Source organism: Poromitra crassiceps (assembly GCF_964638095.1).
Source record: "Poromitra crassiceps genome assembly, chromosome: 5".
In the NCBI taxonomy this organism is placed as follows: domain Eukaryota; kingdom Metazoa; phylum Chordata; class Actinopteri; order Beryciformes; family Melamphaidae; genus Poromitra; species Poromitra crassiceps.
The window spans coordinates 51,925,702-51,943,992 of NC_139642.1; the positions used below are offsets into that span (position 1 = coordinate 51,925,702).

Consider the following 18,291-nt stretch of genomic DNA (forward strand, 5'->3'; position numbering starts at 1 on the left):
AGAACGGCAGTTTTGGCTGTGTGTGCAGTATGTGTGTTTATGTGAGAAATTGTGTGTATGTGTAAGTTTCTGCCTCTGAGTAAGAAGTAAATTTAGTAACCATGCTGCAACTTTGCTTATGTACATGTTCGGATGTTTGAATGGCCATCTGGCATGTGTGTGTGTGTGTGAGAGAGAGAGAGGGAGAGAGAGAGAGAGTGGATGGTGAATCAGATGTATGTTGGACCTGGCGGAGTGTGTGTGTGTGTGTGTGTGTGTGTGTGTGTGTGAGAGAGAGAGAGAGAGAGAGAGAGAGAGAGAGAGTGGATGGTGAATCAGATGTATGTTGGACCTGGCGGAGTGTGTGTGTGTGTGTTGGCAAGGTATAAGGTGTTCGACTGGTGTGTGGGTGTTAGCCAGGGCTGGGTATCGTTTATAAAATTACGATACCAGTACCAAATACAAGTATCCTTAAAGTGATACCGATATATCAATAGGGTACGTCATTCAATACCCGTTTATGTTTTGGTGGCATCTCGGCACGCTGAACTGTCAACTCCGTCACACCACACCACGCCTCCAGTTCAACTCCGTCACACCACGCCTCCAGTTCACCACCACAGACTGTATGGACGTGTAGCTGCTGTGCTAGCGTTGCCATTAAATCAACATCACTTTTTTTTGTCTAGATCCAGGCCCGCCGCACCCCATTACGCAGAGTACGCAGACTGCGTAGGGCATCATGTGACTGAGGGCACCAAATTTTTTTTTTTTTTTTTTTTTTTGGTGCCCTCAGTCAGGCCACTCACTGAACAGCAGGCCAGGCGCCGCCTACTGGTTTACTAGTGGTTTTATTACTTTATTCAGGGTTAAAGTGGGTGCATCTCATTGTAAAATTGGACTCGGCCCAAAGTGGGCTTCAAACGGCCCAAATTGGGCTTCAAGCGGCCCAAATCTGGCTTCAACCGGCCCAAATCTGGCTTCAACTGGCCCAAATCTGGCTTCAAACGACCCAAATCGGGCTTCAGACGGTCCAAATCTGGCTTCAAACGGCCCAAATCTGGCTTCAAACGGCCCAAATTGGGCTTCAAACGGCCCAAATTGGGCTTCAAACAGCCCAAATTTTTCCCCGCCGCCCTTCGGACGCCGGCACGCACGTCGGCCTGTATCGGCCTGGCCTGCTTGGTATCTAATGCCCGGCCTGAATTATGATCCCAGTCTGCCCCTGCTTGCATGTACAGTTTAACAATCACTTGTTTGCTGACATGTACAGTAATTCTAACAATTGTTTGTTTGCCACATGTAATGAAATGTGAGATACACTAGTATCGTTCATAATTAATGATTTTGCAGTCTTATGTTTGACAGTTATTGAAAGTTTTACGGGGGGGGGGGGGGGGGGGGGGGGGGCACCACAAAACAATTACGCTTAGGGCACCCAAATGGCCAGCAGCGGCCCTGTCTAGATCTGTATAGAAAAAGGATCGGATGCATTTATCGTGGCTGGAGAAGTTTCGATACTACTTTGGTACTGGGTTATTTCAAGTACCGATACCCAGCCCTAGTGGTCCTAGTAGTAGTAGCCTAGTAGTCTTCTTGCTCATGGTGTTGTATCACATTGAGTATCTCTCACACACTGCAGCGGTTGCCACTGCCAGACCCTATGGAAACCCCCCACCCACACAGACAGGCCTATATGTGCCATTCAAGAGTCTATTATTGCCTCTTACACTCTCACCTCCTTCATTAGAGACCTCAATAAACTGTGGAGATAGAGTCAAGGACGGCTGGGGATGAAAGCGCTTCTCTCTCTTGTGAGTAAATCAATGGCGGCGGAGCGGGCTGTCCTTTTCATCTCCAGAGAAAGAGGCAGAGTGAGTATAGTGTGGAGTGAGAGAGAGAGACAGCGATAGGCAGATGTGTGTATAGACGGTTTTAACTTGACAACAATAACAACCATCACAACCCACCTGAATATCCGGTTTACTTCCAGCATACATAGCTGAGCGCAGGCTGATATTCGGCTCATATTAAATGTTAACGTTAGGCCGTGTCTCTGACAGACACATTAACAACGTAGCCTATTTCGGTCTTTATGTATTGTAGTAGTTAGTAGTTGTTGTTGTTGTTGTTGTTGTTGTTGATAGTTGCCATAACAACCACCCCTGTCGGAAAGACGTGCACACGCTGGGTAGTAGGAAGTGTTGTTGTCTGGTCCACGGAGCTAGCCTGAGAGGCCAATAAAAGCTACATGTTACAGAGTAAGCTGACTATCAGTACGTTATTGCACGCATAGGCCTATCTTTACATTTAAAAAAATAAAAAATAGAAATAGAAGTAGGCTATGTCAGTGTTTTCCCCTGAACAGCTGAGAAAGTGGACACTGTCAATAGATAGCACTGTGAAGCTGATACAATTCAGGTGGCGGTAATAATGCAACATTTAAGGATGCCAACCGCCATAAAACACAGAAGAAGAAGTTGAGAAAAAGGAAATGCTGTGGGGTTGCAGCTGGTGAAAACCGTCTATAGTGTGGAGTGAGAGAGAGAGACAGCGATAGGCAGATGTGTGTATAGTGTGGAGTGAGAGATAGAGAGATAGGCAGATGTGTGTATAGTGTGGAGAGAGAGAGACAGAGATAGGCAGATGTGTGTATAGTGTGGAGAGAGAGAGACAGAGATAGGCAGATGTGTGTATAAGAAGGATTTGTATCGCAACATCATCAGACATTACAAAGCGACAAATGGAAACTTTGTGCTCACGGCATGGAGATGTTTGTTAGTCAAGTGCGATAAAAACAGATACCACCACAAACATCAAAGTTGGCTCTTCATTTTAATATGATCCTACATATTTTGTTGTATAAATGTTTTACCTCATTACATATGGCTGTCAGATGTCAGCACAGCCAATCCAAAGTAGTAATTATTCAGAAGTCACGCAGTCGCATAACATTGCACTTAAACCTCCAACTCTCTTAGGAAAAAGTCCTCCAAACTGGGGGCATGCCGACCACCATCTACTCTAGGTAATAAGACTATTGAGAAGTAGCTCATGAACCCCACTTCAAAGAAGTCATTCATCATTGCATAATTGAGTCTTAAATCTTAGGGCTGTCGTTCATCCACAGGAAGCAACAGGGCTTATGGGAAATGTAGTCTTCATTTTGAGAAGCACTAACAATACCACTGGCATTTGATAGAGGCGACCAATAATAACAACCAGTTCTCAGCCATGTCTATGATAATTGTAGCAAGGTAAAAACAATTAATTTGAAAGTGATATATTGATGTTTAAAAATGTGACATGCAGTAGCTTTAAATAAATCATATTTTCCTACTGAATATGAGACTAAATGCCCTGTTGAGATGGATATTTTTGCAGGGTTGGTTGTTTGTGTGGGCAGCTGGTGTAAGAGAGTTAATTGCAGAAGTGTGTCAACTCAAAGCAATACTGCAGAGAATCCACTGGTGTCAACAGTCCAAGACAACAAAAACCATATGGAATGACTGCTGTGCTTAGGTTTGGTTTTACTTCGTTTCGAACTTCGGAATCTCACACTATGCCAAGCTGCTCCCAGCAGCGCACCTACGCTGCTGGGAGCAGCTTGGCATAGTGTGAGATTCCTCGTTCTCACTCGTAAAACCTGGGTTGTAGGACAACCCCAACGTTTTACCACTAAATAAAAATTATTTTTGTGTTAAATGGCAAACCTCTTAAAGGGCAAACCTTTTACAGTCTCACGTAGATATGATAGTGTTAATTGTTCGTACGTCTTTGATATTACATTCTTTTCTCTAAGGCTGTCATTGGGGGAAGTGACCTGGTTAGCTTAAGGGGCTAGTGACATCATACTGACGTGAAATAAGAGTGCCCCGGAAGCAGTGATCGGTTGTTCAAGCTCCGGTCATGTGACTTTACTGATGAGGACGGAGTACACCTTCCATACTCCGGTGTTTTGTTTTCTTTTGGATTTGTGTGTTACTGTGTGTTCTGTCTCACATCCACATGAACTTTGGTAGTGCGTGCATCGGCACGGGACTCCATCAACAACCGGCTTGAGCTGGCCGAGAGAAGCTAGAGCGTCCCTTATTGGGCTATAGCCCACCAGCGTGAGCTCACCGAGGGAAGCTAACGACACTGCGTCAACGCCAGAGCTGGAACAGACAAGTCAGCTGGGTGAGTTGACCACAGGCGCGGACTGCATAACCGGGCACGTCGGGCAAATGCCCGGTGGCCTGGCCTGGCCTGGCCTGCAAAAAAAATAAAAAATAAATAAATTGTGCCCGCAGTCAGGCCACTCACTGAACAGCAGGCCAGGCGCCGCCTACTGGTTTACTAGTGGTTTTATTACGTTATTCAGGGTTAAAGTGGGTGCATCTCATTGTAAAATTGGACTGTCCAAATTGGGCTTCAAACGGCCCAAATTGGGCTTCAAACGGCCCAAATCTGGCTTCAAACGGCCCAAATTGGGCTTCAAACGGCCCAAATCTGGCTTCAAACGACCCAAATTGGGCTTCAAATGGCCCAAATCTGGCTTCAAACGGCCCAAATTGGGCTTCAAACAGCCCAAATTTTTCGCACACGTCACACACGTCGGCCCGTATTGGCCTGGCCTGCTTGGTATCTAATGCCCGGCCTGAATTACGATCCCAGTCTGCCCCTGGTTGACCACCTCTCTCTCTCTCTCTCTCTCTCTCGAATGACAGCCTATCACTAATTTCTGTTCTCATGTTACGGATCATAATGCCAGTCAAACCCTAGACACGATAAAATACGAGCTAATGAGCCTATATGACTGGGCCGATCTTGTAATCTTCCATCCTGCTCAAGCCCCAACCTCCGGTTCTGAAAAAATGAAGCCAAAGTGGAAGTACCAAAACTGCAATTGCCACTGGCCACTTGAGGCTGGCTGCAAAAGCGAGTCATTCCTCATTTACACAGTCTGTGGCTGCAGAAACAAGTCCAATTGTATAGAAGTCAATGAAGGAAACGACCTACTTCTCACTTGATTTATGACCTCAGTAAACACTTTCCCATTGACTTTATGGTCTCAACCGCGAGTTTCAAGTCTTCTTCAATACAGCATGATGTTCATTTTGTAAATGATCGTCCCACTTAGAGTTAAATAGACGGTAGAGCAGACTATGTTTTGGGGCGTGATTGACAGGTTGCCTGTCGTGTGCAGATCGCGCAGCTCGCCGATCACAGACCAAGAGCTAAAAAAAACAAAAAAGATGCCGACGGTCCTAGGCTTCAAAACAGGGAGTCCAGACACCAGTGGGTGACGTCTATATTCTTTATACAGTCTCTGGTCCTGCAGCGAGGTGCTAATGGTAAACCTATAAGCCTTGCATCACCCTGTCAAGAGACAAGCTTCTCCCCGAGGCCCCGCCCCTGTCAGAGACATCACCCTGTCAGAGACAAGCTTCTCCCCGAGGCCCCGCCCCTGTCAGGGACATCGCCCTGTCAGAGACAAGCTTCTCCCCGAGGCCCCGCCCCTGTCAGGGACATCGCCCTATCAGAGACAAGCTTCTCCCCGAGGCCCCGCGAGGTGAAATCTGTCCGAACCCCCACCTTTTACCCAGCTCTAATCCTCCTCCCCCTCTGTATTCCCATTCTCACTCGCTCTCTCTCTCTCACTCACTCACTCACTCACTCACTCACTCACTCTCTCTCCCTATCTCTCTCACTCACTCTCTCTCTCACTCACTCACTCACTCACTCTCTCTCTCCCTATCTCTCTCACTCACTCTCTCTCACTCGCTATCTCATTTTTCATTATTGATCTGCCCTTTCTTCCATCTCTCTATCCCTCTCTCTCTCACACACAAGATTTCATAATCACTTCTGAGGATGTTCGTCCATCTGCCAGTGTCTCCACTGTCTGCAATCTAGGATACATTGTGTGTGTGTGCGTGTGTAGTTTGTGTCTTCATTGAGAAAACCGTGACTAAGACGTTCAAATTGATATCATAGCTGGGGGGATAACACACATTTTTAAGGATGATAGCGCGGCTTATCCTCGAAGATAATCTTTGATTAACACACACACACACACACACACACACACACACACACACACTTCATGCAATAGCAGCTTTATCGATTAATCCATCCGCATGCAAACAGTGTGCAGGAACCTTGACCTTGCCATATGTGTGGACTGTAAGGATGAAGGGATGGAAAATCACCGTTGAGGGAGGGAGGGCGAGAGAGGGAAGGAGAGAGATGGAAGAGATGTAAGGCAGAAATAAATGAGAGCATGTAACTGCATGATCACACGCAGTTGCCTCTCTCCCCCACTACAACGCCGCTTCTACCACCGGTCCCAGTGGAGACGGGTTTATAGCCCTACTACAGCCTCAGCAGGCTAATGATAGCCGTGTGTTTGTCGGGCCTGGCATGAGCAGCCGCACTGGGGCTCATTTGCAGGCCGTAGTAGTAGCTCCAGTACCGCGGATAGAGCGGATCAATCCCACTATCAACACTGACACGAGCGGTAATGTACACTTGAAGGCAATCACGCCCGGGGCTGGTTTGGGGTAATATCTTCAATAATAAATAGGCAATCTTTTACATTTTGTTCTACAAGTCTATTCCATAGCTTAACTCACAGGCATCTGCCTCCCACCAGCGTCTCGTAATCTCTCCCTATGGAACACGGGGGGTCATATTCATCCCTAACAGGCATCCCTATGGCTATACAGGCAGGAAGGAGCTGGTATTACAGCCAAGTCGCACCCCAGGGGTCGTTACATATGGATGGAAGGAAGGTGTGAACAGAGAGATGATAGCAGGAGCGATGGCACCTCGCCGCCGAAAGTCAGTCTCTTTAGCTATCTCTCTGGGGGATCTGCCGAGCGCCCGAGGTGGCATCGCAGCCTCTCCCTCTCTCTCTCTCTCTCTCTCTTTCCTCTTCCCTCCTTTGTCAAGAACACACATGGCTAGATAAGCCTCGCGCTACATAAACAAAATCATCCATCACCTCGGGGGCTGCAAGGCTCCCCTGGGGAGCTTCAAAATAAAAGCGTAATGATCTGGAGGTCACGTGACGACACGATCGCGTATACCTGTAGCAAGACACAAGCAGTCACATGCCTACACTACTGTTTACTAATGCTTATTAGCATCATGTGCATGGAGTGCGATGTGGTGAAGAAGTACACACACCCACACACATTTCCCTTGAGGGATGAGGTATGGCCCGTGAGTGACAAGATTCATTTGACCTGGGGGACCCGTGCTGAGCTGGTCTATGTTGAGACTGAGGTGTACGGAGGCTGCTGTGTGCAGCACGTTCACGCACGCACGCACGCACGCACGCACGCACGCACACACACACACACACACACACACACACACACACACACACACACACACACACACACACATTCAACCACCTCCTGTGATGTGTGTGCAAGCTTTTCTCACTACGAACGCTCTTTCCTCAATACATTGGTAAGAACCGAAGGCTAGATTGTTTCATTGCAACATCAGCGCACAGCAAATCTGCTATTTTGGCCTGAAGGAGACATGGTTCTGTGCTTTTCTCCCATTGGCCAAGGATACGTTATTTTTTCAGGCCAAAATGCTGTCGTGTTGTCAAAAAAGAACCAGAGTTTCGACTCTTGCCTTCGAGAGGTTCTGTCAATCTGTGCTACACCTATCAAGATGTGCTGCCTATTCTGCGCATGCTAAGTAGGCCTACAACATCTCTCTCCATAGATAGGTAGCACATCTCGATAGGTAGCATGAGACTAGCCTGGGTAAAGCCAGCCTCCACGTGACCTCCATGTACAGGCATACTCTGTGGCGTCACGTTGAAGGCTGGGTTCAGCCAGGCTAGCACAAGACGTGCAGGCTCAGTTTTAAAGACAAAGTGACGTTTCTGGTATCCTATGAATCTAGATGACCTCATCCATTTGGTACCAACCAATGTCATGCTAGCTTGTTGGGAAGGGGGCCAAATAACGCTAAATAAATTTTGATGTGGAAGGGGGGGGGGCATTTTCAAAGGGGTCCCTCTCACCTCCAGATATGAAAATGGGTTCTATGGGTGCCCATGAGTCTTCCCTTTACACATAAGGTGGGATATCTTTTCGATAGGGTAGCACAAATCAATGGACTCTATCGATTCGCGCTAGGGTAGCATATTTCGACAAGGTAGCATAGATTGACAGAACACCGGTAGCCTATATTAAAATGCACATCTAGCTCATTAGAGCCAGTAAAGCTGATTATGAAATGCCACTGGAACTGTTATCACATTGGCCTCCTCTCCTCTCCTCTGCCTCGAGGCGAGAAAGGGTATTGCATGAATAAACATCCGGCCGACTAATTTACTATCAAGGTTTAGTTTAATCGGTAAGCAACTCAATGAGGCACTTGTAGTACTAAGCGCTCGCTTATTATTCCAGTCACCACGATCCCTATTGCAAACGGACGGCCCTAAAGACTGTTTAATTAAGTGGCCTGTCTCCTATCAAGCTCCAGTTCCTATCCCATTATTGGAGATCAATGCCATCGGGTGGCGGGAGGATGCATTTGCATCAACACGTCCTCATACTGAAAACAACAGAATAAGCCAATTTCCAATGACTCCCAAAACGACATGGGCTATGAGCGAAAACGTGCGTGCAGGTGATATGCCTCACGTGGGACATGGTTCATTTGAAAAGGTCATGACGGTTATGTTTAAACGTCGGTTATGTTTAGGCAACTAAAACAGCTTGGTTTTATGGTTGAAAACTGAACACATCGGGAGGCGAACTGCACTGACCAGGTCTCTCACAACAAGGAAGCTGAAAGACAAGGACGTTACTGGTCCGCCAATCCAATCCCATCACACTTGCATGTCGTTACGTTAAAGACCACCAGAGGTCACCACTACTTCCTGGTTACAGCTCCCATATGCACTGCACGCATGCACTCACACGACTGAAAGAGGTTGCATTCATAAACATTAGGGGTGTCACGATACACTCAGTTCACGATACGATACACAATACTGGGTTCACGATAGCGATAACGATACGATATTTTAACAATATTTTTTTGCGATCGATTTGTAAGTTGAGGGGGCATCCTCCACGCTAATTTGAGTAATTTCACCATTTTCATCCACCGTGTCTGTAACGTCCCTCGTCTGTTCAAACAAAGCAATGAAAAGGAGAGAGAGCATGCAATCAGATGCAGATCAGTGCCACCATGTTCAGCTTCTTTTTCTCACGATATGAGATTTCATCTCAACGATACATATTGTCACGTTTTGATATCGCGATATATTGTGGGACGATATATTGTGACATCCCTAATAAACATCGGTCGTTTTAACCACGTTGAAAGCCAGTGTTATTGTTTTCCTTGTGAAGACTGATTTGCATATCAGGCCCCGCTCCGACCAATTGGAGCGCTCGAACGGAACTCTGGCCTATGGGAGTGGGAGAGGCAGCATGAGTGATGTGTTGACAGTATAGGTTAGAGAGAGCTTCATGGTAGTTTATTCTTCTTTTTCTACAGTTTATCCTCCCAGGCTGTGGGTACCAACAGGTGGAGCCGTCCCACGGTCTGTCACATGGTCCTCGCACGCACGCACGCACGCACGCACACACGCACGCACACACACACGCACGCACACACACACGCACGCACACACACACACACACACACACACATCCACCCAAAGCACATTACTTTACAGACAATCTAAGTATATTTGTACATGCACACATACACACACACACTGGAAGGGACTCTGGAGCCTCTCGCAATCTTCCCATTTCTTGCCAACAAAAAATAATATTTTTTGTTTTTGCTCCAACTGAAATGTTTTATGGTCACGATTCAGTAGGTCATTACTCACCAAACGCCTGGGAGCCGACACTAGTAGGTCACGGGTTGGCTTGGTTCCAGCCTTAAAACTCATAAGGATTTTTTGAAATGTCTATGGACAAAATGAATGGGAAACTCACTTCCGGGGCAAGATGTGTCACGTGACTGTTCAGCTCTATACCCACTAATGTGTGTTTGTGTATTTATTTTAGCTCAGTGTGTGTGAGTCATTTGTCTATGACAAATGGACTGGGGCCCGCAGGCTGTTGTCACGGCGGGCTCATGCCCACACGCTGGCATCACCTCGGGGACGGATGTCCACCCCACAACCTATCTACCGCCTGCCTCCTCACCACCACACAACCTATCCTCCGCCTGCCTCCTCACCACCACACAACCTATCCACCGCCTGCCTCCTCACCCGGGCTGACACCTGCACTGGCCAGAGAAATGCTCCAATCACACTAATCCTACCGGGGACTGGTAATCACTAATCCACGCTAATTCCTTCCCATCACTATCTCCGACACATTCTGTGTGTGATGTGTGTGTTACATCTGGTGACTTTGATGAGAGGAACTACAGTGGACTGTGGAACCCTCGTGTGAACCCTAAATCATTCTGAACCCCTAATCTGTTATTGAAATGGACATAATTACAGCTCTCAGATGGAAAATCATGCAAATCTGTTTTGAAATTTTTTAATAGGCAATGTGATGTTGTATAAGCATTCAAAAAGTCATTCAGTGGTTTAACAAAGACCATGGAAGTCTCCTTGAATAAGACACTGAATCCCTATACAGTAGCTCAAGTAAAAAGGTACATTTCTTTGTCAGGTATGACAAAAAACACAGTCTTTCCATAAGAAAAACTTAATAGATAAATTTCTCATTCATGGCATCAATATACAGTAGTAGCACAAAGTAGAGAATGTACACACCACTACAGCTAACAGTCTTTAGATAATGAGATTTGAAAACATCTCAAAACCTATTATTCGTTGTCTGAGGGATTCAAACAGTATGGTACATTAGAAATTCTAAAGCATTGCTTGAATTGCCTTAGGCAGCGGAGCCTGCATGTAAGTATGAGTAAAGCGAATGCAAATGAGAATGTTTGAAAGCCTTTTGCATTTTTCATGTCGTGAAAAACTTTTGGCCCGCTGCTGCCGTGTATCCAGCTGTCTGGACCACAGATATCATCTGTGTGAAGATGATCAGCCCATGTGAATATTTCACCTGTCTGGACCACAGATATCTGTGTGTGAAGACGATCTGAGGCTTTTAGCGGCCGGGTGTCCTGGTCGTCCCGCTGAGGTCATGACATGCCGCACCATCTCGTGACGAGACAGTCCTCTTGGCTCCCCGCCAACGCCCTGCAGACTGAAGCCATGTGTCTGCTGCTCGCTGCTCTGTGAATGACGGCTTCTTCACTCCCTTTCTCTCTCCCTCTGTCATCTGGTCTTTCCAATCTGGGAGATACATGTGCATTTTCACCTGATAGCGAGGAGTTTCTTCACCGGCAGGACGTAGCGCGTGGGAGGATCACGCTATTCCCCCCGCCGCACCCCTGAGCAGACCAGAGGACCAGAGGAGGCAATCGTTTTCGTGATCAGGACACATACCCTTACTCCGGCTTCCCACCCGCAGACACGGCCAATTGTGCCTGTATGCATGCCCGACCATGCCTGAGGCAACACGGGGGCTCGAACCTGCGACCCTCATGTTTGGTTAGGCAGGGAATCTACCGCTGCACTACCCGAACACCCCACTCTCTGTTTTTTTTTCCCCTCGATTGCCTCTCCGGGTTTCATTTCTCCCACTCCATCCTGGCCTCCTTTCTTTGTCACGAAACGTCTCTTCCTCTCGATGTCTTCCTCGCTGTCTCTGAGCCCCCCGGAGCCAGTATGACTAGTCCAGCTCATGAGCAGCACTGTGCGCTTCCACGTGCTTCCAGGTCCATGGATGAGGATCAAAGCAAACATGGACCAATCATTCCTAACGACACCAAGGAGGCAGCGCAACTGACAGACGGAGTCAGATCACGTTCACTTTCATAACTCGGTGTGACAGCGTCGTTCACGCGCGGTGGTTTGTCAGCAGAATAGCAGTCATTCAACGCCAAAATAAAAGAGAATAAAACGATACACATCATTTAGCTCGCAAACTGGCTGACATTTATTCACTCGTTCGTTCAAGAGTAGCACCAGTCAAGAGTGACTCTGTAGCTTCTGGGGATTGTTGAACTTCTACATTTAGACAGTCTCTAGTGACTCCATAAACCTTCAGGTTCCACGCATGGCAACACACGAGCTCAGAAATCTCTCTTTTATCAGATGTAATGTCATGTTTATTATCTACCAAGCCGACGGGTCTCCGTGCCTAAAATGCCCACGACTTTATTATCAGCCGCCATCCAGTCGAGAAGAACGAGTCGTTCTGACTGAAATGCCAGACGTGAAATGATGCGTCGTTCATGACGGCCGTGCCCTCACATTATAGGGACAGAGAACTATTTCCTTACCTGGTGAAATGACTTCATACTGGACAGAGAAAGACAGAGGGGGGAGATAGGCGGAAGAGAAGGGAGGGAAAGTTGAAACAAGCCATGCTGGTGGAACGTGATGGCTTCCCAAACAAATCTGACAGTAAAGAGTGGAACGGGGAGGCCAGAGAGGAGAGAGGGGGGAGGAGGAGGTTTAACGTGTCAAGAGAGGAGAGAGTGTGGGAAAGAACAGGGGCGAGCGAGCGCTACGTTGCTTCAGAACAAAGAAAGGTGAGTTCAAACAATTGGGAAGCGATGTGGTCTTGTAGGGTGAGGTGTCAACAAATGGTCTCCTGCCATGAATCCGCAGACATCCTTAACTTCTGTGTGGGCCAATGGCATCGCTCTATGTTGGCGCTAAGCCCGCCCCTCCCATCCACGTGTCACTCGGAGGGATTAAGGATGCTAAAGCCATCAGCCACTTTGGAGCAGGAATCACTGACTAGAGAGAGGGCAGGATTCATGCTCTGCATGCACACCTTATACATGCACTGGTACATGCATTGGATTTTAAAATATGTATGCATTGCATACACATACGCACATGTATTTACACACACACACACACACATACGCATGCTCACCCAGATGTGAGTCAATGAGACTCATAGGCAGGACGAGAACTCACCTCCCGATCATAGTAGAGTGCTGCTGCACAGCGGCCTCTAGGAGGCGCTCTAGGATGGTCCATTCTCCCATGGCTGGTGTTCGAAGGCATCCACCGGGCACAGGAAACTCAGCGCTGCAGGGCCCAACTCCTGCGTCTGTCTTCCTAGTCAGATGGACACCGGGGTTTTGCCTTTCGCTTCCTTCGTCCGATTGTCCAAGTCCAGGGTCCGAGGGTCTGGGTTGGGTTGAGGTAGTGGGGTGAAGTGGGGGGGAGCAGAATCCCCCTGAAGAAGCTCAGTGACACCCCATTGCAGCTGCTGTGTGTCCCTCCGCCCTCCTTTTGTAAGGTGCTGTCACTGTCTCATTGTCCCAAACTGTCCCTACCTGCACCTGAGATGGTTGGATTGAAGCTTGTCTTGAGGCACACCACCCAAACACTCACAATCTCTGTGTGTGTGTGTGTGAGTGTGTGTGTGTGTGTGTGTGTGTGTGTGTGTGTGTGTCAGTCACGCCCCCTCCTGGGCCAGCCGTGCACCTGCTCTGTGCTCACGTGAGTTTGTCTTCCCACTTTCTCTCTGTTTTCCCTGTCAGTTCAGCAGCTTGTTCGCCGCTCTGCCCTGCTCAGATCCCTCTACGGCACAGTGCTGCCTCGAGCTAACCTACCCATGTTTGACCTGTTACACTCAAAGATTACATCCTCAATACGCACGCACACTCACTCTGTGACAGCATCTTGTAGTAGTCTGGCAGAGATCTGTGTGTGTGTCTGTGCTCTCTCTCCACTCCTCCATTCTCTTCATTTCTCTCTGTCTCTGCCTGTCTTCTCTCCTCCTGGTATTTGGAGAGATTCCCCACCTCTCTCTCTCTGTGTCTGTCTCTCTCTCCACTCCACGTTGTCCTGGTTCCTCCTCCCTCTCTCTCTCTCTCCACTCCACGTTGTCCTGGTTCCTCCTCTCTCTCTCTCTCTTGCTCTCTCCGCTGCTCCTTCCTTCTCCCCTGGTTGCGTTCAGGCAGCGCTGGACCGAAGCATCGCTCCTCTCCTTCTCTTCCTCCGCTACCAAACTGTGCGTGAATGGCTGGTCTCTCCACTCCTCTGCCCCTCAGAGTGGGCTGTGAGAGGCAGCAGCTCTCCGTTCTTCTCCTTCCTTCGTCTCTCCCCTCATCTTGGTTTTCACTCTCCCTCTCTCTCTCTCCCTCTCTCTCTGGTTGCGCCCTCCACCTGCCCCCCTCTCTCTCTCTCTCTCTCTCTCTCTCTCTCTCTCTCTCTGAGCCAGTAGGCAGCCAGATCGTGCGTGTGTCTAGAGGATTAGAGTGGAATCATCTCTCTGCTCCTCCCCCCCCGCTCTCTCTCACTTTCCCCTCCACTCTCTCTCTCTCTCTCTCTCTCTCTCTCTCTCTCCATCACTCTGTTTATCGCCTCCTCTCTCTCTCTCTGACTCCCTCTCCTCTCCATCTCTCCCTACTCCACCATCACACAAACCATACCTCTCTCATCATCCCTTCTTCTTGCTTCCTCCCTCCATTTATTTCTTGTTTACACTTATTGTACATCATACTCTCTCTCCCTAGGTACTGTATGTGTGTATTGATCCCCATTTTTCTCTATTTTGCTGTCAGTGAGAAGGATCCTAGCTGTCCACACACACACACACACACACACACACACACACACACACACACACACACACACACACACACACACAGAGCAAGGGATCAGCCAAGGAGACAAGGGAAGCGATACTGAGGAAGAACTGGGGACAGGTGTATGTGTGTGTGAGAGAGAGAGAGAGAGAGAGAGAGAGAGAGAGATGGAACTGGAATTAGCGACAACCATCAAGGTTTAGACTCACTCAGCTGAGTCTGTCTCTCTTTCACTGGGGGCCAGTTACATGTATGTATATTACATTTGTGGACTTCCTCTCTCTGTGTGTGTGTGTGTGTGTGTGTGTGTGTGTGTTTGTGTGTGTGTGTGTGTCACTATCCTTACTGCTGGCTCTCCTCATTTACATGCCCACAGAACCGTGAACCCAGCATAATGAAGGGGCAGGGCGCTGCTAGAAATGTTGAGATTGTGGGCCCCCATGTCAATGCATGTGACTTCCCACCAAACATGTTGATTTGAATAGATGTCTCTAGAAAAAAGTACTATTTGTATGGTTTTTCTCGCAGCCAAATCACCGCAAGCATTCTTCGATTTAATGCGACGTGTGATTGTCCCACTACCGCAGCAGCTACAACCCATACAGTCTGTGGTGGTGAAGTCGAGCGCGGTTTATCTGACGGAGTTGGCAGTTCAGTGTACTCTATTGGTATCGGTATCGTCATTTTTTTAAATGATACCCAGCCCTAATAGCTGCTGATATGACAGTGTTGAAAACCTGCCTAAATAACAGCACTAAAATCACAAAACAGAGACCGCATCCGCTGTCGTCCATAGCTGTCACCTGCATCATTTGATGAGATCAGGATGTAAATATCACTGAGGCCATTTACACCTGGCGCTAACATGCGTTTTCTGTGATCAGATTGCAATCAGATTGTGTTTTATCACTTGAAATGCCAGGTGTAAACACCCCCAAAACGCATTGAAGAAGGATTGCAATCTGATCGGCCAAACCACCTCCGGAGGTGGTCAGGGATGCATTGTGTACACATTGAACACAAGTGTAAATGCAATGTGTCCTCTCAATCTGGATACAGCAACTTTATGCGGATTGAGAGGACAACCATTTCTGCAATCTGATTGCAATCAGATTGCAATCTGATCACAGAAAACGCATGTTAGCGCCAGGTGTAAATGGCCTCTTTGTGATGTCAGTTCCATCAATGTCTGAAAACATCTCTGTTGGTTGCAGATAGATGGGTGTTGCAGTGGCTTCCTCCCTCACCCCCCACACCACAGACTGTCTGGAGCAGTAATCCAGTCTGAAGGAGGTAATGACTGAGTGACAGCACGCACTCGCAAGCTATTCAACCCCATGCCGAGACAATCTGGCAGCATCCGCGTGTCCCACGTGACGGTGAGGAGTGTACGGGAAAACACACAACTCAGCTGCTGTTTGCCTCTGTCTGGCGGTAATGACAAGTCGGCCCCTGGGCGATATGGACCAAAAATCATAGCTCAGTATTTGTAGGCTGAATGGTGATTAACGATATTGGTATTTTCTATGAAGTGTCATAAATGTTCAATTGTAAGTCAAAGCCACGTGTGAGCCACAAGCACTTTTATTAAAACAAGATAGGCCTGGGCGATAATGGACAAAATCAAATATCACAATATTTTTGACCAAATTCCTCAATATCGATATTGCGACATTATTGTAGGGATGAAAGCTGCTTTCAGAAAATATTTATAAAATGAGATTTTTGATCATCATCAGTAATGTGGATATAATGACTAAGTGGGTAAAGGCAAATAATAGAACAGCTAGAACAGTCTTAACAGAAAGTTAAGAAAATGGCATCACTCGAAGCGAGAAACATGCTTCAACATAGCCTCGAGTTTAGGACATTGGCGGCAGCTCTTCAGGAACGGGTGGGTCCCAGACTCCCAAGGGAGTCCCCAGCAAAATGAGTCAATTGTGTGATTTCACTATGATTTCAATGAAGTTAGCCCGAGAGAATCTAGTGCATATACTGCAGTCATAGCTTTCACTCTCTCCGCTTATCTCCCCATCTACATTATAGCATGCTTGCGTGGTTCACGTCAGCTGCGTCGAGTCACGTTTTTGGGGAGATGGACGCAGCCTACGCCGGCCATGGCGTAGCCCTATGGGTTAGGGTCTACAGCAAGGCAGCTTTGCACCAGCAAGGCACCATAAATTCCGCTTTACTGTAATTCAGCCTTTAACCCCAGGAAAGGCCATATCTCGATGTAACGACATCCAAAATCGAAGACGATATCTAGTCTCATATCACAATATCAATATTATATAGATACCTGTATATTGCCCAGCCCTAATGACGGGGGCGGGAGACAATGACATCGTGGTGACTAGTAACGCTAAATAAACATGTGCTTTTCTGTCACAAAGCCAGTTCATCATCAGGGTGGAGATCAGCTGTCTCTGTCAAATATCCTGCGTGTTCGTTCACATAAAGGGGGCGGGGTTTGTAACAAATCGTGCAAATGCAACATGGGCAGAGCCACAGCAGCTGATTTAAGTGGAAATAGATGACTAACATTTGTGTGGTGGTCTGGGAGAACCCTTACATGTTGCTGCTACATATGGTTGGCAATGAGCCAAAGTAGGTCGAAAACAGGTTTTGCAGGTAGTTTGAGATTTTGTGTGATTTGGTTACTTTTATCTGCGTAGCACATCATAGTGAATAATTACTTTCATAAAACAAAAGGGAAAGTATTTATTTGTATGGTTTTGGTGGAATGCCACTGTAGAAAATGGAATGTTGTGGAATGTTGTGTAAAGAGATTTTTTCCTCACGTTTTACATTTAGACACACACCATTAAAATACTCATAACTTGTGATCTGAGAGAGCCATCTCAGAGGCCGTCATCGCCAGACTAATTCACATTACACTGCATTGCAGAGCAAATCAAACATGAGCTTCGGCAGGTTCCCAGGCTAACTATCATTCAAAAAGTTTTATATAGGAGTTTCTAAATTATGGAAATATATATATATATATATATATATATAAAAAAAAGTCAAATTTTCACCATGTGAAAGGGTTTTTGCAAGCCACCTAACATTTGTTCTCCTCTAAAGAACAATTATGTATGATTATGATGATATGAGCATTACATTTGTAACAGTGAAAAGGCCGCAGTATGGACCAATCACTCTGAATACTATACACTTTAGAGTGGAATATCAGTGCACTTGACATGCAACACTGTCATTAATTTATCATTCATATATTCATAAATCATAATTTATATAGTGAAGTAATGTCACTACCAGCTACTTGTTAGAAGCTCACTTTTATGGACAGAGTGGGCAAATGACCGGGAAGCACTACAAACAGTATAGCCTGTCTGTTGTATCTCCTGCAGTTTTTTATTACTTACGAGTGCTTCTGTTCATATCTGGTTTTGTGCAATAAATGTGATTTTCATATGAACCTCTACAAATGTGATACATATGCCATCTCTCCAGATTTATTTATCTTTTATGTGTGGGTCGATAGCATGAAATATAAGCTGGTTGCAGTTACCATGGTGATGTAGGCCTATCACTTAAAGACATCTGAAACTCCACAATCTAGTTGCCTAGAATACCCAGCTGATTTACATCAACATACAGTATGTCCAGCCACCATAATGAACAATATAATGTAGTGTGGGCGGGAACCTACTCTTTATT

At 46.9% G+C, this 18,291-nt stretch overlaps 1 protein-coding gene across 1 annotated transcript in view; it reads right to left on the minus strand.

Annotated features, from left to right (window-relative positions):
* Nucleotides 1–13,071, minus strand: part of gjd1b (gap junction protein delta 1b) — a gene marked incomplete at its 3' end in the record, with an annotated part of 35,098 nt that extends 22,027 nt beyond the window's left edge. Inside the window, exon 1 of the mRNA XM_083637669.1 lies at nucleotides 12,986–13,071. Coding sequence (XP_083493795.1) covers nucleotides 12,986–13,056 — 71 coding nt within the window. The 5' untranslated portion in view covers nucleotides 13,057–13,071. The remainder of the gene's footprint in view (nucleotides 1–12,985) is intronic.
* Between the last annotated feature and the right edge of the window lie 5,220 nt (nucleotides 13,072–18,291).